This window comes from Anomaloglossus baeobatrachus, chromosome 5 (genome assembly GCF_048569485.1).
Source record: "Anomaloglossus baeobatrachus isolate aAnoBae1 chromosome 5, aAnoBae1.hap1, whole genome shotgun sequence".
NCBI lineage: Eukaryota > Metazoa > Chordata > Amphibia > Anura > Aromobatidae > Anomaloglossus > Anomaloglossus baeobatrachus.
The window spans coordinates 99,839,673-99,861,954 of record NC_134357.1 but is presented as its reverse complement, the minus strand read 5'-3'; the positions used below and the strand labels follow the sequence as shown (position 1 = coordinate 99,861,954).

The 22,282-nt window shown below is 41.6% G+C and overlaps 1 protein-coding gene across 1 annotated transcript; it reads left to right on the top strand.

Moving 5' to 3' along the window:
• Positions 1 to 2,101: 2,101 nt before the first annotated feature.
• Positions 2,102 to 4,880, top strand: DKK1 (dickkopf Wnt signaling pathway inhibitor 1). The gene is made up of 4 exons (XM_075352345.1): positions 2,102 to 2,340; positions 2,594 to 2,747; positions 3,778 to 3,924; positions 4,249 to 4,880. The coding sequence occupies exons 1-4, from the start codon at positions 2,131 to 2,133 to the stop codon at positions 4,503 to 4,505; spliced, it is 768 nt and encodes a 255-aa protein (XP_075208460.1). The 5' UTR covers positions 2,102 to 2,130; the 3' UTR covers positions 4,506 to 4,880.
• The last annotated feature ends 17,402 nt before the right edge of the window (positions 4,881 to 22,282 follow it).

The window sequence follows — 22,282 nt, the reverse complement described above, 5'->3', positions numbered from 1 at the left end:
AGATAGCAAAGAAAATCAACAATTTATATTAATATATCTTTGTTAACCAGGTAAATAGAAAACAATCAAAATTGAGCGTTCTCAGTGCTTGATACTTTTAATGGCTAACTGAAGAGATGAAACTATTCCCAATAGAATTAAAATGATTTGTCACCAATTTTGACAATATGAACCTTATTAATAATGGATACATTAGACTTGGTGGACTTACTTTGAAAATCCACGTCAGAATGGATTGTATAAAATTCTTTCTGAAAGTTATATGTGTCCTTTCCAAATGGTAAAATAAGAATTGTATTATTATTTCCATATCAGATACTATTTATCATTGATTAGTTATATTTAAATGTCTATTAGATATATAGTAAACAGATATAGACAGATAGCAAATAGATAGATAGATAGATAATTAGATAGAAAGATAGATACATTGATATAGTAGAGAGATAGATAAAAATGGAGTTACAACAGTCTTGCAAATTGTGGGTGCAGTACACCAATTCCATTGGCAAGTGGATAATAATATAATAATATATAGGCAGAAAAGAGACCACACTCCAAGTATAACAAAACATAGGAAAAAAATGTTTATTCCTCACCATATATATACAGATGTACAGTACCCATATGTATCTTTGTCATGGAATATTTTTTTTTTTTTCAGATTTTTTTACTGTTTGGAATGCAATTTTTTTTTTAACGATAGATAGATAAATTGCTTTTGAAGTGGCTTTGACATAAGATTTTTCAATAACAACTATTTATATTAACAGATGATTTAATCCAGATGCTACTGTTGTACTTACTTTGAAAATTGATGACCAAATGGATATAAAATCCTGAGTATAATCAATTTCCTATCTATCTATCCATCTTTGAGATCTATTTATCTATCCATTATTTATCTATCTGCCTATCTACGTATCCATCTATAAGATCTATTATTAAATGTATCTATCTATCTATCTATCTATCTATCTATCCATTTACTATCTATCTATCTATCTATCCATCTATTAGAGCTATCTATCTATCCATCTCTTAGATATATCTAAATATGTATCTACCTATCTATCTATCTATCTATCTATTTATTAGATCTATCTATCAATCTATTTGATCTATCTATCTATTAGATCTATCTATCTATTAGATTTATCTATCTATCTATCTATCTATTAGATCTATCTATCTATCTATCTATCTATCTATTAGATCTATCTGTAGATCTATCTAGCTATTAGATCTATCTATAGATCTATCTATCTATTAGATCTATCTATAGATCTATCTATCTATTAGATCTATCTATCTATTAGATCTATCTATCCATCTTTTAGATCTATATATCTTTTATCTATCTATCTGTTAGATCTATCTATCTATTATTTATGTATCTCACTCATCTGTTTAGCTAAATATATCAAATGTATGTGTAAATATGTATATATATATATATATATGTATATATGTATGTATATATATATATATATATATATATATATATATATATATATATATATATATATATATATATATACAAATACACACACACAAATACCATAGATTACTTTTATTTAGATACTAGATAGAATAGATGGTATCTCATTAGTTTCTTTTTTCTGTTATATTGTTTCTTTTCTTCCTATTATTTGTTATAGATAATGTACAGATTACGTTTATTCTATTGCACCTGTCAGGATTCCTGGTTATTTATCTTTGTGGCATATATTACATCTGACCAGACAGTATCTCTCCATAAGATCATGTTCTGAATCCTTCCGTCTATCTTTACTTTCCAGGCTGGTATTTCTATAGACACAGATGATTTATGATTACACGCAGCAGTAAATACTGACAGAACAGTAAATAAAGCAGTCCTATGTAACACTCCACAGTGGCTCCTGGAGGCTCCTGACCTGTGATCATCAGAAACTGTCCCAGCTAATTGCAATGATTGTGAAATTGTCGGCCTCTGCAGTGTGCCTGTGATGTGGAGCTGTGATCCCAGCCCTTGGCTTTGTTGTGCCGGCTGTGGGCGTGTATCCGGAGCAGTATAAGTAGAGGCCGGCCCGGAGCATCCTCACACAGAAGCGCCGGAGACCTGTGCTGAGGACTTATCTCCTGACCATGCAGCCACCTTGTGTCCTCAGGATGCTCCCCACCCTCCTCACTCTCCTCCATGGAGCCTCTGCCTATGTGCTGATGGGGAACTCCAACTCTATCAAGAATGTCCCTGCAGCCCCAGCTGGACAGCCCATGGGCTTCTACCCAGTGAGTGTGAGCCCGGACTCCTTCTATGACATTGCCAACAAGTACCAGCCCCTGGACACTTACCCGGTAGGTGCCTTCACTCCTGTTTTGTCATTTCCACACTTTTTCTAATTGTTCATCAGTTAAAACATATCTTCTAAAGTAATGAATGAGCCATGCTGTGCCCCATGTGCCTATAATGGTCCAGGGGGGCTTATTATACAGATTTTTTTGTTATGCAAATCAATTAGATTGTTAGCTTAGAGGATCAGAGTGTAGTATACAGTGTATATACATTGCATGTGATGGTCTGTACCATACTGACATCTGTGTCTTTCAGCTCTATAGTTGTGCAGAAGATGATGATTGTGCCCTGGATGAATTCTGCCATAGTGCCAGAAATGGCAACAACATGGTCTGCCTGGCATGTAGGAAACGCAGGAAAAGATGCCTCCGGGATGCCATGTGCTGCATGGGCAACTTCTGCAGTAATGGTAAGTAAAAATACAAAATAAAATTATATATATATATATATATATATATATATATATATATATATATATATATATATATATATATATATATATATATATATATATATATATATATATTTTTATATTTAAACCAGAATCCTCAAAGTATATACATACACTAAAATATATTATTTTTATTATTATTAATAAATATAATTATTGTTTTTTGAATATTCAGGTGTAATATATATATATATATATATATATATATATATATATTATACTAGAATCCTCAAAAGAGAAAAAAAATAATAATATATTTTAGTGTATGTATACTTTTTTTTTTTTTTTTTTTTTTTTTGAGGATTCTGGTATCAATGACCAATGCAAATATCTTGTTTCACTTAGTAAAGATCATTGCGGTTGATGCATAGGAAGTGGCAAGTCCAGGTCCACTTTCAGTGGTGACTGGCTGTCTCTGAATCGCTTGCAGCGATGCTTTATACATAACAATATTCTGCTGCAGAACAATCTAAGCAACTGTGTACAAAACATAGGCACTTCTCAGGGGCCAGGAACTAGAGAACCAGCTCATTACTTTATGTAGAACTATCCAGTTTGAAATGTAAAGTGATTATATGGGCGTAATGAATACTACATTGTCCGCAGCTGTAAAACTAATTGGATATTTTGCTTAACACAAAAAAAAACATTGTCCTGCCTTTGAGGATTTATACAAACTCACTTAACGTCAAAGCTGATGAGGAAGCTGGAGCTTCCCAAAATTTAGCATAAATACTAAAGCGGCACTTACCATGACAATTTACCCACCTGGCCATTTTAAGTTAGCTTTAACCCGTCTTGGTGACCTACTGTGATTGTGCTCTTTAGGGAACCATTATATATAGATGAAGTGCATTGGCTTTCATTGTCCTGGTGGGCCAGGTGATTGCTTTGTGATGATCCTGTGTCATAATCTTATGGATTGATTTCTTGTTAATGGTTCACACTTTCATAAATCAATGCTAAATTCTGACTTGTGCCCTTACAGGTATTTGTGTGCCAGTTGAGCATGAAAATGACCGTTTTCCCCACCATTTTGAGGACGCTATTATGGAGACCTATAATACTGATCAGGCCACCATGGACACCAACACCAAATTTACTACATCGCCTTCCGGAATGCAGCCATTTAAAGGTACGTACTCCGCTTTTACTGAGTTGTTGTAGGATATATATATATATATATATATATATATATATATGCGCGCTACCTGTCCTGGGTTATTCACTGTAAGGTACAGGTGTTTCAAGATTCTAAAACAAAGCTAATAGTCATCCCCCCCCCCCCCCTCCAAAAAAAAATATTTTTTTTTGGGGGGGGGGGGAGGGGGGTAATGACTATTAGCTTTATTTTATAGTCTGGAAAAACCTGTACCTTACATTATATAAGCCAGGACAGGTAGCTTGTGGGACTATATTCTATATCAAGGATTCACATGGACTATATTTTCCTCTCCAGGTCGTGATGGTGACGTGTGTCTCAGATCATCAGATTGTGGACCAGGACTTTGCTGCGCACGCCACTTTTGGTCAAAGATCTGCAAACCTGTCCTTGAGGAAGGTCAAGTGTGCACCAAGCACAGGAGAAAAGGTTCCCATGGGCTGGAGATATTCCAGCGTTGTCACTGTGGAGCCGGACTGTCCTGCAAGTTACAGAAAGGAGAATTCACAACGGTCCCTAAAACCTCCAGACTTCACACCTGTCAGAGGCTTTGAAAGCTCTCCATGGACTTTTTATGGCTAAGTTAAGCTAGGACTTTGCTTGACAGATGACTTGCTCTTTGGATGTACCTGTAACCTTATCAGTTTACATTACGTACTCTGGAGGCCGTCTACGATCCAGAGTCACCTGAAAGTTTCTTTTTACGGAACTGCACTTTATTCCCAGTGTTTGCAGTAAATTACTGTGTTGTAAATACAATGCAACTCTCTCGGTTGTATATATTTATGATTGTAGAAAGTTACCACACTGCAGCCATTATGCTTCTACCTTGTAAATTTGTACACTACCCCCTACTCCATTTTATTTTGTATATGGAATTTGTTGTAGGATTTCAGTATTTTTATTTTTAATAAAATATTTTAAAATTAGACCCTTGTGTGCTGTATTTCTACAGGTCTCTGACATTGGCTATTAATTTTGAGTGGCTGAAAATATAGTACTTTGGTGTGTGTATGTGTGGGATATGGATAGATATATTTATATATATATTTATTATTATTATTATTATTATTATTATTATTATTATTATTTTTTTACCTGTATAATATAATTAGAATAATACTTGACAGTGTCAATGTAATTCTTACAACCATTGCATTGGTAACAGGAACAGAGTTTACTAAATTGTTAATTTTTATAACACTCAATGTTCTTGGTTAATAATCTTTAGGCATTTTTTTTTTTCCCGGCTATACTGATTACTTGCAACAAAAACAGGCTAGCTAACAGAGATGGATACTAGCGCTGGGTGGATCAATCATTAGACCTCTGGTCCATCAACCAGGCCAGTTAAGGCCCTGTCACACACAGAGATAAATCTGCGGCAGATCTGTGGTTGCAGTAAGATTGTGGACAATCAGTGCCAGGATTGTTGCTGTGTACAAATGGAACAATATGTCCATGATTTCACTGCAACCACAGATCTGCCAAAGATTTACCTCTGTGTGTGACGGGGCCTTTAGTCTCTGGACGAGAGACTCTCAAATCTTTTACCTTCCAGGATTTTGACTAGCCAAGGTTGGCATGACCTCCTCTGTGTGGCATGCTGCGCTGATTGTCATGCCAGCTCTGGTTAAAAAAACAAAAAAAAAAACCAACTCATTGGGATTCCCAGAAGGAAAGACGTCAGCCTCCTCTCCAGCAGCCAAAAAACTGGATCCCATGGATCAATTCCCTTCTCTCCATCTCTAGTGGATACAATAATAATATAATAATTTTAATTTAATTAATTTAATTTAATTTTTAATTAATACAATGACCTATATAATATAGTTTGTGGTTGTTGCTACCCCCCCCCCCCCCCCCAAAAACATACAGTTAATGAATCTTGCACAGAAAAATGGCCAAATATTTTTTGTCTAACATTCTTTGCACCTTTTAATGCAAAAAGTTGTGAGTACCACAGTATTACAAAAAAAATGTCATTTGGGGGGGAGGAGTTGTATTACAATTGATTAAAAAAAAAAATTGCATTATTTGATCAAATGTGAGTTTATAAATCAGTCTAAAACATCTACAAAAGCCACAATAACAAATTAGAAAATTAAGGAAATGAAGGCAACTTTTTAGGGTATGGTTCCCACATTGCAGATTTTTTTTTTTTTTTTTTTTTTTTCTTCACCATGGGCACAAAGCTTCAGGATTCTCAGACTTTGCTGGGATGCATTTTTCCTTGCAGTATTAACATCTGCAAGGATAAAAGCAAAGAGTGTGTGTGCGCCGCACATAGCCTAAAAAGGCGCAAATCCAAATGTCACTTTGAGATTGATTCCTATCTAAAAAATGCAATGAGGAATTGGCCCTGTGATATTTTTGAATTTAAAATGAGTTCTTGCTGGGATTTGTAGTTGCACAGGCACTCCAGGCATAATTCAGTGTTACACTTTGCAAAGACACAAAGAAGAACATGGTTACAATTCAAAGTAGAGTATCTTTCAAAGGACCGGATGTAAAAGTGATGGTCGATCATACAGGTCCTGTACACACCATCCTCCCCTCCTGTCTATATCCTTATGAGCTTTTGTCATCTTCAGGAAGAGACTTTCCACTGGCAACAGCCCCTCAGATCACCTAAAGCTGTAGACTCGGGAAAACACAATGAGAAGAGAGGAAACCGAAAACCATCACTTGCACAGTTACTAAGAAGATATTTCCGCTTCAAAGAAAGATTGGAGGCTGTTCCTGGATATCTAGGGTCATACGATCTCTCATGGAGCAGAGTGACACACAAGTCCAACTTCTATAGCTGCAGGACATCTTACACCTCTCCCCCATTATCTGTTAATTATAAGATGCCAACAATCTTATAGTATGTGTGAGCCAAAATGATTGAGAAGAAGGGATCATAGGGATTGTGTCAGGAAATATGAGTAGCTAGTTCAGGCAAGTGGGTTAGGCACCCAACAAGGGCACCATCTCCTGCCTCCCCAAGGGGAGGCACCCTTGGGGAAAAAAGTGACATAGCTGAATGCCTGTGGCCATCTAGCACCTTCTGCTGGCATTCAGCACACTGGCATTCAAAACACAGTGAGCAGTGTCAGTCAATGGCAAGGCTTACCCCTCTCTCTGTATGTTCCTCAGCCATCTCTCCCTCCCTGCACTCAATTGTATTCTGCGCAGGGGACACACTGAGGTCTGTGGTGAGCATTCTGTATTTAAACTGCAAGGTGGGTTGTAGTAGACATCGCAGTGTATATTGGGAGGCTGTGGTGAAGATCATACTGTATATGCAGCTGTGGTGACCATCATACTGTCTAGGGGGACCATGTGAGGTGGTGCATAATGTGAAAATGCGGCACAGAATGATATGGAGAAAATGATAAATGATAGGGATATGGAGAGGTTGTACATTGTATAAAGGGGACACATTATGGAAAGAGGGTATCATAGCAGGGGGACAGTAAGGAGATATAGAGTGTGTAAAGGAAAACAGTGGAGAGGGGACAATCATGGTGTCATGCTGGTGGGTGAATGTCACACTAGTGGATGTAGACTCACTGCTTCACAGGCCGTGTCTACCCTGTAGGGGCATGATTTAGTATCTACTGGGTCTTCACTAGTGCCTTTGATGGCAAGGAAAGGCTGGGCTGCCAGTAGACACCAGGTACTGCTCCAAGGCAGTTTGACTGGAGGGTCATAGCTATGGGAATGAGGTACAGGAGGACGAGACAGAGGCGCTGTCAGATGATGGAAGGTCAAGGCATGTGTTCTGTTTATGGCTGTCTGCATGTGGGCGGAGACCCGAATTAGCACTTAGTGACTTCCATTTATGTTCAGGTCAAGTCTGGGTGCCAAATTGATCTTAATTTAAAGTTGGGTGCACCCGCTGAACCCAACCTCCATGGTCCACTCATCTCTACTCAGGACGCAAAATTCCATTCTTGATATGTCAGGTCTTAAGAATCTCTATGGTAACAGACACCAAACAAACTATAAAAATTGCCGGCACTTCCTAATCTCATAGTCGAAACTGGTGCATACGAAACATGACATACAATATCCAAAAATAGCAGTTGCTCTCAAAGGGAAGGAGAAAAACAAGAATGTAGATGTGAACATTAAAATATGAATACGCATTACTGCTAAGAAAACATGAAACATTTTTTGAAAATATTTTTTTGAAAAATATGAGTTACTTAGCAATTAAAGTTGGCCAAATTTATCTGTGCCGAGATACCATCGTCAAGGTGTAACTCTCATCTGGGTCCTACTCTAAATGCTATGCCTCTCTTGTCCAAATTGAACTATTATATGGGCTAGAATAGAACCTGCAAAAGGAAAATTAAAAAAACACCTGAAGTAACTGGGAGGAGTGGGCAGGCAAAGGACATGACTCCATAATACAAACTAGAAAAAATTGCCGAGTTTTCCTAATGTCATAGTCTGAACTGGTGCATACTAAATATGATATACAATATCCAAAAATAGCAGTTGGACTTAAATTTATCTGTGGTCAGATACCAACGTTTAATAGTTCAGTTTGGACAAGATAGGCATAGCAATTAGAGTAGGACCCAGATGAGAGTTACACCTTGACGTTGGTTTCTGAGCACAGATAAATTTGGCCACCTTTATTTAAGTAACTCAAATTTTTCCCCAAAATATTTTCAAAACATTTTTCATATTTTCTTAGCAGTAATGCGTATTCATATTCCAATAGTTACCATCCATATTCTTGTTTTTCTCCTTCCCCTTACTTGAGTGCAACTGCTATTTTTCAAGACAACAAATCACATGTAGTCTGATTCCGCAGTTATACTCCCTTCTGTACGCCCCTACATTATTTTATGTATTAATATGCATTTGATGGGTTGTTACCAAGAATTAGGAGACAAATGGATGGTAATGGGACTTCTTGATCACTTGCAGAGTTTATCGTCCGTTACCATGGAGATTCATTGGCTTTCATAGGAGATGTGGGAACATAACAAATAAGAGATTTTCCATCAAAACATACTGGCTTCATTATATTGGCACAAAATAAATTAATGACATAGTGGTAACTAACAATACTAACGGGCCACCTGACAATTTATAGAGTGGACTTTATTTATTAATGCAAGAAGCAATTTATCGCTCCACAGTATCTGTGACATTGCTGCCTTCTCTAGAATATAGCTTCTGTCTTTCCTCCCTCCTTCCATCATTTGCTCTATTTAGCTAGTGGAATGAGTGGCTTATTTGCATGTAAAAGACTTTCCTCGTTTCCCCTCTCTTGTTACCCTTCAATCTTCAAAAGGAGATATAAAATAATAGATAGGATACAAAACGCAGCAAGATAAACATAAAAAACAAAGCAATGGGAAGCCCGTCAGGGAATGAGGAAGTTATTATTTGGAGACATTGTACTGTGGTATTATCTAACAGTCAGAGATAATATTCAGTTGACAATGAAATGTTAGGGCTGATAAAGAGAGGGCAGAGAGTGTCCTAAGGCAACACTTATAGTTTAGATCACTGAGCAAACAATGGCTTCAATGACTAGAGGTGAAAAGAAAAAAAAAATAACCACAAGCAGCTAACTATACCGTACTGATATGACAGAGGGGTAATTTTGGCTTTAACAATTCTAATTTAATGGATTAATATCGAGCTCAATAATCTTCATTCTTATAGAAGAGTCTAGGAGTCTGGAAAAGTTATGAATCTCCCAGGGTGGTTGGCATATTCTACCAACTTGCAGTAAGGGCTCGTGCGAACGTTGCGTTTTTATTTGCGTTTCTGCAGCGTTTTAAGCTGCAGCGTCACATTGTCAAAATGCATGCGTTCTGCTTCCCCAGCAAAGTCTATGAGAATCATGCAAAATCCGTGCGCACGATGCTTTTTTTAAATGCAGCTTTTTGAAAATCAAAAATTTGACAAAATCTCTGCTTTTAAAAAGCAGCATGTCAATTCTTTTGAGCATTTTGGCAGCGTTCTACACCCATTGAAATCAATGAGTTGCTGAAAAACGCTACCAAAATGCTAAGCAGTGCGTTTGCACTACATTTTTGTTGCGATCTGCATGTTTATTTGACATAACAAATGCAGGTCTTTCGGTGTCTCTCTCTCTCTTTCTCTCTCTCTTTCTGTCGGTCTCTCCCTCCCACCCCCTCTCTCATACTCACCGATCCACGATCACCGGCGCGGCGCTGCACGGCTGTCACACTGTAGCGGCTTCTCCTCTTTTGAAAATGCCGGCCTCTTATTATTCCATCTCGTATTCCCTGCTTCCCCCACCCACCGGCGCCTATGATTTGTTGCAGTCAGACACGCCCCACGCTGAGTGACAGCTGTCTCACTGCAACCAATCACAGCCGCAGGTGGGCATGTCTATATCACGCTGTAAAATAAATAAATAAATAATTAAAAAAAAACAACATGCGTTCCCCCCAAATGATACCCAGCCAAGATAAGGCCACACAGCTGTGAGCTGGTATTCTCAGGATGGGGAGCGCCATGTTATGGGGAGCCCCCATCCTAAAAATATCAGCCAGCAGCTGCCCGGAATAGCCGCATCCATTAGATGTGACAGACAGATACTATGATGTATGCACAATATAGACAAAAGAATCGGACACACTTTTTATTCAATGAATTCAGGTTTTTCATTCAGTCCCCTTGTCACAGGTGTATAAAATCCAGCCCCTTGCCATGCTGTCTGCCTTAGGATAAAGTCACACTGGCGTATGACTCGCACGAGTGCAAAGTGAGAAAATCTCCCATTGCACTCGGCTCCATGTAAGGCCTCTTTCATACATCCGTGCAAAACACACACGTTTTGCATTGTCTGTGGTGTAGGTGCATATGTGTGTGTGTGTTCAGTGTGTACTGTCCCTGTGCTATCTGTGTGACATCCGCATAGCACATGTAGCACCCCTGAAGCCATCAGGAGCTACAGGGAACTGCATCCTAGCCAGGATGCAGGGCTTACCCCCAGGGACCCAGAAGACCAGTGCCGGTAACAGCAACAGGCTTGGGTTGGACCCAATGGATGGCCACCTAGGGATGGAACTGATCCAGTCCACTAAATGACAACCAGGGGGGAGGGGTCAGACAATCAGTAAGTGGAAGTGAGAGGAGACGGACGCAACGGTACTGACCAGAGAGTGTAATGGTGACCCGAGGACCCAGGCGTCTTGTTGCCCGTGGAGTATGGTGGAGTACTCCCGGAACCATAGCACCGACGGGGTACAAAGCCCTAGGTCAGGCAAATGCTCCAGGCAGACCTGATAAAATCTGCACAGTGAGGGGACCATCCAGGACCTCACTGACCTTAAATTTCAGGACACAGTAGTAACGGGAGAACCGGGGAACAGGACCAAAGGAACCGACCCCACAGGGTTCAAGCTACCCGTCATACGGACTAAGACTGAGAGACTACCAGGAGGGGACCCCCAGACGCTCCAAGCCACGGGGACCCATCAACCAGAGACAGGTGCAGGGGAAGACAGCCACCAGGTCATCACACCAGCACTGGAACTAAGGCGACCAGTGGTGAGGACCAGCCTTCATCGGGTTGCCAGCCTAACAATGCTGTGAGTAAAAGGGACCAGTTACACTGCAATCTCTTGTGTGGCCTACATTCTTTCCGCGCCCAACAACATCATCAATTCCCTGGGGCCTGGCCCTACTTGCGGAGGGCCCAACATCCAGGCTGCCACTAACACCAGCCTCAGTAGTGAGAACTGTGCAGCAGTGGCTCTACTAAAATAGCCGCAACCCACAACAAAAACCTTTATTACAATACCCTGTAAATAACCCCTTTTTAAAGTGACCCAGCAATACACCACCCTGGACCAAGTACCCCATAGTCCTGGGCTGAGTCACACACAGACAGCCTGGATTTCTATACTTACCTGTCCATGGTGCTGCTATCCTTGGTGCTGCTGCTGCTTCTGGTCCGAGGTGCAGTGAATACGCAATGACCATTGGGGTTGGAAGCAAGTGACAGCAGCGCTGGAGACATAAGCGGTGAAGACAGGTGAGTATAGAACAGCATTTTATTTCCCAGACACGTGTTTTCTCCGGTATGTGTCACACTGATGTCACATAGAGCACATCAATGTAAAGTCCATGCGGTCCGTGTGACACCCGTGCTGCCGAAGAAAAATGGGACATGTCTACGTGTGGAGCACATGGACACATGTATGCTCCACATGCATACACGGTCCGTGTGAAAACACGCATGTGTGCGCAACCCCATTGATTTTAATTGGTCTACATGTGTCCATGTCTCCGGCACATGTGAGAATACAGACCTCACACGTACTGGACACACGGACGTGTGAAAGAGGCTTAAAACAAGGCTGCTGCTCCCATCTGCAAATTTTTCTAAGCCCTCAGAAAGAGCCGGGTAAAGTGCTGGGATTGTCACATCTAATGGATGTGACAATCCTGGGCTGCTGCAGGTTGTTATTTTTAGGCTGGGGGGCCCCCAATAAGCAAAGGTCTTCCAGCCTAAGAATACCAGCCTCCAGCTATCGGGCTATATCTTGTCTGAGCATAAAAACATTTGGGGGGGGACTGCACCCTGTTTTTTTTAAATTATTTATTTAAATAATTAAAAAAAAAAGCTGCATGCAGTTCCTCCTATTTTGATACACAGCCAAGAAAAGCACACGGTGGGGGCTGCAGCCTGTAGCCATGGGCTCTATCTGTGCTGGGTATCATAATATGGAGGGACCCTATGCCAATTTTTTAAATTTGTTTTTATACCACGAGTAGATGCGAATAGCGTCTGAGATTGGAAACTGTCAGACACACTGTTACACAGGGTGGTGGTGCATCTAAGTGCAACCAATCACAGATGCTGGTGGATAGGGAAAGCAGTGAATATGCATGAGGCTAATGAGCGGCCCTGGAAATAGAAGGAGGTTTCAGGAGTACAGCCGTGCCAGAGCCTCGGTAAGTATAGCGTGCCTGCTCCAATCCTTCTATCCTTCCCACCACCATTTTTAAGTGCCAGATTCTGGTCCCCATATTATACAGATACCCTGGATCAATTCCGGGCTGGAACCAGTTTTTTTTAAATTTACCTGGTTAGATCAGCTGATCCAGAGAATCTACCAGTTCGCCCATCACTAGGGTGAAAAACCAAAACAAAACTGCTGAAAGAATTTTCATGTTCATTCTTTTAATAGCACAGCAAAAACGAAAGGAGGTTGACAAAACCATCAGAAAAACACCACAGGTGCGTGTTCATGAGATTTCTGTAATTGCATAATCTTTGCTGGGACTGCAAAGGCAGTGTTTTATTAGCATGGATTGGCATAAAACTAAGACAAAAACCATACTAAAAAATGCTGCAAAAATAACCTGTGTGAACATGGCTTAAGGCAATTGAGTATTTGATGAGTTTTTGTTACCTCAATATTTGAAAGCAAAAACAAAGAGTGGGTAAATAAATGCAGAAATGTGTAGATTCAAGGGGAAAAAAAGCTAACTTGGTACTATCATCATAACTAGAGCTAGGCAAACCTGCAGATGTTTGGGTTTCGCTGGTCTGACCAGACATTAGCAAAAAAATGAAAAAAGAAGTCCGGTTCGAGACCGAACTTCATCCGAACGCCGAACCCTATATAAGTATAGGATATTAGTAAAATGGTGTTAGTAAGGGCTAGGGGGGCTGCAAAAGGAAGCAAAATTGGAGATTAAAGCAGGACAGTTATACTTACCTAGTTTCCACGCAGCGGTCACACTGCTTCTGGGTCCACTCATAAAAGCTTATAAATATTCACTGCTTCCCCCACCCACCCTCAGTGATAGCAGCTGCCCTCACACTAGCTGTCTGAGTCCCCGAAGTGGAGTGTAAAAATAAATAAATAATTGGAAAAAATGGCATAGAGTCCCCCGTATTTTGATACTCATTACAGATGAAGCAGACAGCTGGAGGCTGCAGCCACAGTGATTGGTCACATTTTCTAATGTGCCCCCCGCACTACGACTTCAGATGTAGTGCAGCAGGGATCGTCATGGTATGGATTACGTTGGACCTCAGGCTTGATGATAGCTGTGATTTTTTGACAAATCACAGCTATTATTAACCCCTTATATTACCTAGAATGCCCTGGTGCAATGGCAATTGGGGTAATATAAGGGGTTAATGATGCGTCACCTGAAGAAATAGACATGAATTGCACATCCCAAAATCATATTTTGATCTAATGCCACTAAGCAAAAATTAAATACCTGAACATGAGGTTCTTGGTTTAACATTCTAATCAGACTGTATGAAGCCCACTGCCATCTGACGGCGAACCTCTTGAGTGGGTCACTAATCTATTCCTTAAAGGTGCGGCTCCGTTTGCCAACCACCACAGCAGCGGCAATGCACCATGTCTGGGGAAGCTGCGGGCTGCAATTTTTCGGTGGGGGAGGGCCCAATAACCATGAGCTTTCCGAGCCTGACATTACCAGTCTCCAGCTGACTGCTTTATCTTTGCTCGGTATCAAAATTGGGGTGGACCACAATTCATTTTATAAATAATAATAAAAGAAAAGCCTCCAGCTAGCTGCTTGATCTGCGCTGGGTATCAAAATATGGAGTACCCTACACCTTTTTTTTCCATTTATTTTTACTCTCCACTGCGGGGATCCAGACAACTAGTGTGAGGTCAACCAATCACAGACACCAGCAGACCTTCAACCAATCACAGATGCTGTCACAGAAGGTGGTCGGGGGATGCAGTGAATATTCATGAAATGTAATAAGCGGACCCAGAAGCAGTGCAACAGCCTTGAGGAAACTTGGTTAGTATTACTGTGCTGCTTTAATCCTCATTTTGCTATCTTTTTCCTTTTTTTGTTTCATTTTTAACAGGGTGGCCAAACCCAAACAGTAACCCAGACTTCCCTGAGAAGTCCGTGTTTGGGGTCCATGCACAGACACCAGTTGTCCGGTACAGTTCGGGTTCATGCATCACTACTTTTAACAAATATGATCACTTACCATTCATGTTCATAATCCTGTGTGTCTCATTTGAAAACAGTGGTGCTCTGCTATTCAATCCCAGCAGTAGATAAGGTAAAGTGATCCAGTGGAACAGAAGTCACTTTAAGTAAAGCAAGTTCTTTAATACAAGCCCCATAAAAACGCACACAGTCGCAAAACGGTCGTCGTCTCAGTTTTCTTACTTGCTCATCCCTCTCTCCCTTCAGCAACTACTTCAGTATGGCAATTGTTTTTGTGAAGATTTAATAAAAGGACTTGCTTTACTTACAGTGAGTGCCACTGACATCTGTTCCATTGGAAACAAGTGGTGCACCTGCTTCTATTATGCTTTTCGTCAGATTTTTGCACTCCTGGTTTTGGCTGCAAATACTGAGGTAAAATAAAAACTCACCAAATACTCAAAATATGCACATGGCCTAAGGCGGGCTTTACACCTTGCGACATCGCTACCGATATATCGTCGGGGTCACGTCGTTAGTGACGCACATCCGATGCCAGTAGCAACATCACAATGTGTAAATCCTAGGTGCGACGATGAACGAGCGCAAAAGCGTAAAAAATTGCCTCCCATAGACATGTCCCAGGTTCCTCTCGGTAAGACGTTTGTTACTGAAGCAGACAGGAGACGAGTTTTTCAATGGGGTCATTATTCTTGGCTAGCTGGTCACGCTGGATAGAAGAAATCATTGCAGCTGACATCGCGACACTATTGGTGGCCTACTCTAAGACAAGATGTCCTGGAATTTGTTTTGGCCTGTCCCTCGTGTGCCCATAACAAGACACTGAAGAAGCTTCCTGCTGATCCTCCGCTCCCTTTGCCGCTCTCATCTGCCCCAGGCAGGGCATCAGGATGAACTTTATCACAGATCTGCCAAAGTCCTCCGGTTGCACTGTCATCTGGGTGGTAGTGGACAGGTTCTCTAAAATTGCCCATTTTATGCCGCTGGCCGCTTTGCCCTCTGCGCCTGTGCTTGCTGAGCACTTTATCCAGGACATCTTCCGGCTGAACAATCTACCACTTCATATTGTGTCTGATAGAGGTGTCCAGTTCACGTCTCGATTCTGGAGGGCCACTTACAAGCTGCTGGATGTCACTCTGGACTTCTCGTCGGCCTATCATCCGCAGTTCAATGGCCAAGTAGAATGGGTGAACCAGATTCTGACAAACTTTCTGCGACACTTCGTCAATGAACATCATAGTGATTGGGTCAAGCTCCTCCCTTGGGTGGAGTTCTTGTATATCAACCATGTGAGTCCGCCGCCAAGTCTCCTTTTCAGATTGTGTACAGAGAGCAACCCAGAATCCCATTTCCAGTGGCACTCATCTCTGGCAATCCTGCTGCTGATTCCCTCGACAAGACGTTCTCTGACATCTGGGCTGAGACAAAATCCTCCCTGGAGCAGTCCTCCGTTTGTATGAAGAGGCATGTGGACAAGAGATACCTAGACCCTTCTCCATTCTGGCCCGGAGACAAGGTATGGCTCTCTTCCAGATATGTTCACCTCAAGTTACCATCCTACAAGTTGGGTCCTCGCTTTAATGGTCCCTTTGAGGTGCTCTAGCGAATCAATGAGGTGTCCTACAAGCTGAATCTCCCGCCCTCCCTACGCATCCCCAACTCTTTCCATGTGTCCCTCCTCAAACCTGTCATCCTGAGCCGTTATCACAGGGATCCAGGTTCCTCTCCCTCTCCGGTTAGTGATGAAGACATCTAGGAGGTAAAAGCCATCTGTCACGCTCCCCGTGTCCCAGCACCACTCCTTACCCACTGATCCAGTCCACGTGTCCACCAGTCATGGCTACCGCTCCCGCTCTTGCTCCCCAGAGTCCTGTTCCTGGTCTCAGGAGTCTGATTCTGACTAATGTTCTGTATAGGACCGGGCCGCGCCCACTCACCTGGTCTTATAGCCCCAGCACTGCTGCAACAGGAAATGACCTGAGGCTGTGCTGAATATATAAGACTGGCCTCTCCATGTGGGCGGGGCCTGATCATCATTTGTGTTTCTATGTCTTGTCTTGTGAGCTAGGTGCTCGGGTCTTTGTTCCTGTTTCCTATTACTGCCTTAAAGTACGCTGTGACCTTAGTGACCTGGTCCTGTCTTTGCTTCCTGATACCTGCACCCGTTCCTGCCACGTTAGTGCTCCAGCTACCATGTACCTTGCCCTCCAGGTGGGGTGCTCGGTCCAGTGGATCCACCTCCTGGGCCTACCAGACCTCCCTGGCCCTCACACCATCCTTGCAGCAAAAGAGGTCAGAGAGCCAAAGGAAAATATTAATGCCCTTCTTCTCCTTGAGAGATTCCTGAAAATGGGGAGGCATAAGGGGGGGGTACTGTAATACCCATACCGGCAGCCTCACACTCTCCTGCTCCCCTTCACCACTGAGGTCGCCGATTTCCTCACTTGTCCCATGCTGCAGCCTCACAGAGTGTCTGTACTTCAGACAGGCTCCAGGCCTCAGCCCGAAGGGCACATCCATGGTCACGCCCCCTTCTTAAAGAACCAGCATCCTACTAACCTGGATTTGCCTCCTAGGTCAGCTGGGAGGTTGCAGGTATTTAAGGCAATGTTGCCCCTATGTGAGTTGCTTGGCCAATGAGTTAATGGTGCTTTACATGTTGCGACATCGCTAGCTATTGCTAGCGATGTTGCGAGCGATAGCACCTGCCACCCTCGTTTGTGCGATATGTGTTGATCACTGCCGTAGCGAACATTATCGCTACGGCAGTGTCACACGCACATACCTTGTCAGCGATGTCGCTGTGACCGCCGAACAATCCCTCCCTCAAGGGGGAGGTGCGTTCGGCGTTACAGTGATGTCACTTCGGCGTCACTAAGTGGCCAGCCAATAGAAGCGGAGGGGCGGAGATGAGCGGGACGTAACATCCCGCCCACCTCCTTCCTTCCTCATTGCCGGTGGACGCACGTAAGGAGATGTTCGTTGTTCCTGTGGTGTCACACATAGCGATGTGTGGTGCCGCAGGAATGACGAACAACATCGCTACCCACCAGACAACAATATTTGTTTATTAGACAACCTCTCCAACACCAACGATTTTTACCACTTTTGCTATCGTAGAAGGTTGCTCGTACGTGTCACACGCTGCGATGTCGCTAACAACGCCGGATTTGCATCACAAACACCATGACCCCGATGATAAATCGTTAGCAATATCGCAGCGTGTAAAGCCCCCTTTAGAGTTAGACTCATTACTGTAGTAAGGTTCCTTAGCACTGTGCTGCTGCTGTTTTACTGTGCTAGTTCAGCTGCTTACATCTATTTTTGTTACAGAGTGCTGCTGTCATTACTGTTACATCCTGCTGATGCTGCAAGCTGTCATGCAGGACACTTTCACGATACCCACCTATACAAGTATCCAAGCTGGATACTACCACTGTACCATCCGTCCACCCATCCACCCATCCATCCCAGACAGATTCTTTACACCTGCTGCACCCTTATACTAGAGACTGTCTCTCCTGTACCCCTGGGGCCAGCCAACGCAACACAATTCTTCCCGAGTGGCACCCGGACCGATTCCTGCAGCATAACACCTCCACCATTAGGGACTCTGGAGAATACCAGGCAAAAGTCCGTAGTCAAGCCCCTCTGGGTTTTCTGTGTGTTGCAGCCCTGTGGGTTGACTAACATCACTGCTCATCCGGCGAGCATAACAGACAGCTCTTGAGATATTTGTAGATAACTATTAAGTTTCCTCTAAATCTTTTTTTGCCAGCTAAATATTCCCAAATCCTGGTACCGTTACTCATAAGACATGGTTTGCAAATCAGTCACCATTCTGATTGCTCTTCTCTGAACTTGGTCCAATTTCTTGATGTCTTTTTTTAAAATATGGTAACCAGAACTGGATACAGTATTCTAATTACTTGATGTGATTTTGACTGTGTGCGTCTGTTAATACATCCCAGAATTGTGTTTGCCTTTTTTGCTGCTGCATTACCCTGTTAACTCATGTTCAATCTGTGATCTATTAGTATACCCAAGTCTTGTTTACACGTGCTGTTGCTTAGCCCTATTCCTCCCATTCTGTAAATATTTTTTCATTTTTCTTGCCAGATGTAGGACTTTGCATTTCTCCCTGTGTAAAACCATTCTGTTAGTTACTGCCCACTGTTCCAATTTGTTTAGATCTGTTTGAATCCTCTCTTCACTAGTATTAGCTAACCCTCCTAGCTTTGTGTCATCATGAAATGCAAGCAGTTTACCATCAACTCCTTCATCTAAATCATTGATAAAGATGTTGAACAGAAAAGGTCCCAGGACAGAACCTAGTGGTACTCCACTTGAGATATTGTTCCAACTAGATGTGCAGCCATTTATGACCACTCTTTTGGTCCCATCACTAAGCCAATTTTGAATTCACCTAACAGTTACTTTGCTCAATCCATGCTTGGTCATTTTTTCAATAAAAATGGTTTGAGATACTTTGTCAAATGCTTTGCTGAAGTCAAGATATACTATATCTACTGCATTCCCCTGATTAACCCAGTCAGTGATTCTGTCAGAAGGAAATTAAGCAAATTAAATTAGTCTGATATGACTTATTAGTTAGAAACCCATGCAGGCTCTGGTTAATCACTTCATTCTAATTTACGTATTTGTACATGTTGTTTAATAATTTGTTCAAAGATCTTTCCAGGTATAGAAGTCAGGCTCACAGGCCTATAGTGCCTTGGGTCTACGTTCTTCTCCTTTTAGAAGATAGGGACAACATATGCTCTTCTCTAGTCTTCTGGGACTCCTCCTGTTCTCCAGGAGTTTTCAAAGATTGTGGAAAGGGGTTCAGAAGTTTCCTCTATCTCCTTCAGTACCTTGAGGTGTAATTCATCTGGACCTGGAGACTTGAATTAGTTTATGTTAGCTAAGTATTCCATGAGAAAATACCTACTTCTTATCAATAATATATTAAAATATATCTCTTTATTCATATACATTAAAAATTCCTCAAACCAAGACAAACAACAACAATACATATAAAGTGAAGGTTTAAGAAGGTGTATAGATCACTTTACTTCAGACAGTTGAGAGGTGGAAGGTAGAGGAAATATAATACTCTTGGAAAAAACATTAATACTAGAGGGGGAAAAATAGAAATATAATTATGTCCTTAATCTCACCCTCACAAGGACTTCCCCTGCCTGTCAATGGAGTGCATCCTTACTTGACCGATGCCCCCATTCCTCGGCGGCTAGCCCCTGTGTATCCCTTCTCTTTCCCTCTCAGACAATAATCAAAAAAGTCTCTATAGTGAAAAAGACCACCCAAACAATATTGAAAAAAGAATCCCTATTGACTATTTTCTGGTGTTTTATAACAAGGACTATAAGGGTTTCTTTAGGGCCCGGAAAAATAAGGGTGTACTCCATTGCCAGGCAGGAGTGGGATGATTGAGGGATAGCCAATACTGGGAAATACTGTTAATGTGTATGTACCATATGTACTAGGTGCCAGAGATTTGCGTGGTCTTTTTCACTATAGAGACTTTTTTGATTATTGTCTGAGAGGGAAAGAGAAGGGATACACAAGGGCTAGCCGCCAAGGAATGGGGGCATCGGTCAAGTAAGGATGCACTCCATTGACAGGCAGGGGAAGTCCTTGTGAGGGTGAGATTAAGGACATGATTATATTTCTATTTGTCCCCCTCTAGTATTAATGCTTTTTCCAAGAGTATTATATTTCCTCTACCTTCCACCTCTCAACTGTCTGAAGTAAAGTGATCTAGACACCTTCTTAAACCTTCACTTTATATGTATTGTTGTTGTTTGTTTTGGTTTGAGGATATTTTAATGTATATGAATAAAGAGATAAATTTTAATATATTATTGATAAGAAGTAGGTATTTTCTGACACAATACTAAGATTGTATACTCGCAAAAGGATTTTATTCTGAGAGTTTTTTAGCTAAGTATTCCCTCAACATCTCTCTGTTTATAGATAGCCTGGATTCTTCTATTTCTGCAAATAGTATGGTTAAGATCAGTTGATGTTACTTTTACTTTCTGAGAGAAAAAAAGATGCAAAATAGGAATTTCAAAGTTCAGTCTTCTCTACATCATTTTTTATCCCTTTACCATTTTCATTCTGTAAAAATCCTACAACATCCTTTACTTTTCTCTTACTTTTGACTTACCCTCCAAATCCTAGTTTAGTTATTCTGATGTGTACCTAGCAGGTTCTGCAGACTGCATTATATTCTTTAGATATGCCTCCCTCTTTCCATTTGCTAAACATCTTTTTTCCGTTTTAGCATGTGTTTAAGTTCTGTGTTTATCCATCCTGGTCTTCTAAAATGCCACCTATTATTCCCTCTTTTACGGATTGTTAACAATTGTGCTTTGAGAAACTCATAAAAAAATTCCTCTACTTCCTTTACATTCTTGACATCCAGTCATTGGATCCCTCCTATCCTCTTTCTGAGTCCCTTAAAATCTTCTGAAATCTATCTTTGAAGTCTGAGTCTTCACATGTATTCCTCTAGTGATACAAAATTATGATAGCATGATTGCTATGGTCCCAGCCACCCTTACCGCCTCAACCATTTCCACCCTGTTTATTAGGATTAGATCCAAGGTATCAGATATGCTTGTTTTCTTCTCTACCTTTTGAAAGATAAAGTTGTTAGCAAGAAAGGATAAAGGCCCCTTTACACACTGAGACTTTCTAGCGATCCCACCAGCGATCCCAACCTGGCCGGGATCGCTACAAAGTCTCTGGTGAGTCGCTGGTGAGCTGTCAAATAGGCAAACCTGGAAAACGACACAACAGCGATACGGACCTGCAGAACGACCTAGCTAGTCATTGGGGACGTTGTAAAGCAGCTTTTTGAAAGGGAAGTCGCTAACGAAGTCACTGTAAAGGCCCCTTTACACATGAAGACTTTCTAGCGATCATGCTGCACAGCGGGAAACAAAGGACCAAAGAATGGTCCTGAGAGATGTGTAGTGATCAGCAACCTCACAGCAGGGGCCAGGTCGCTGATGTGTTTCACACATTGCAATGTCGCGGGGGAGGTCGCTATTACGTCACAAAACCGGTGACGTTACAGCGATGTCGTTTACGATGTTGCAGTGTGTAAAGGGGCCTTTAGAATTTGCTGTACCTGCTACTTTTGCTCGAGAGAGATTTCCAACCTATGTCTGGATAACTGAAATCTCCGATGATCACTATGTTGTATTTTTTTGAGAACCTGGTAATCTGATGCATAGAGTTCATCCACATCTTTAGCTTGCCCCAGCGGCCTGTAGTAAATGCATACAATGGTGTCCCTACCTTTGTTCTCTACCTGTGTTCTTACCCAAACTGCTTCCATGGAACT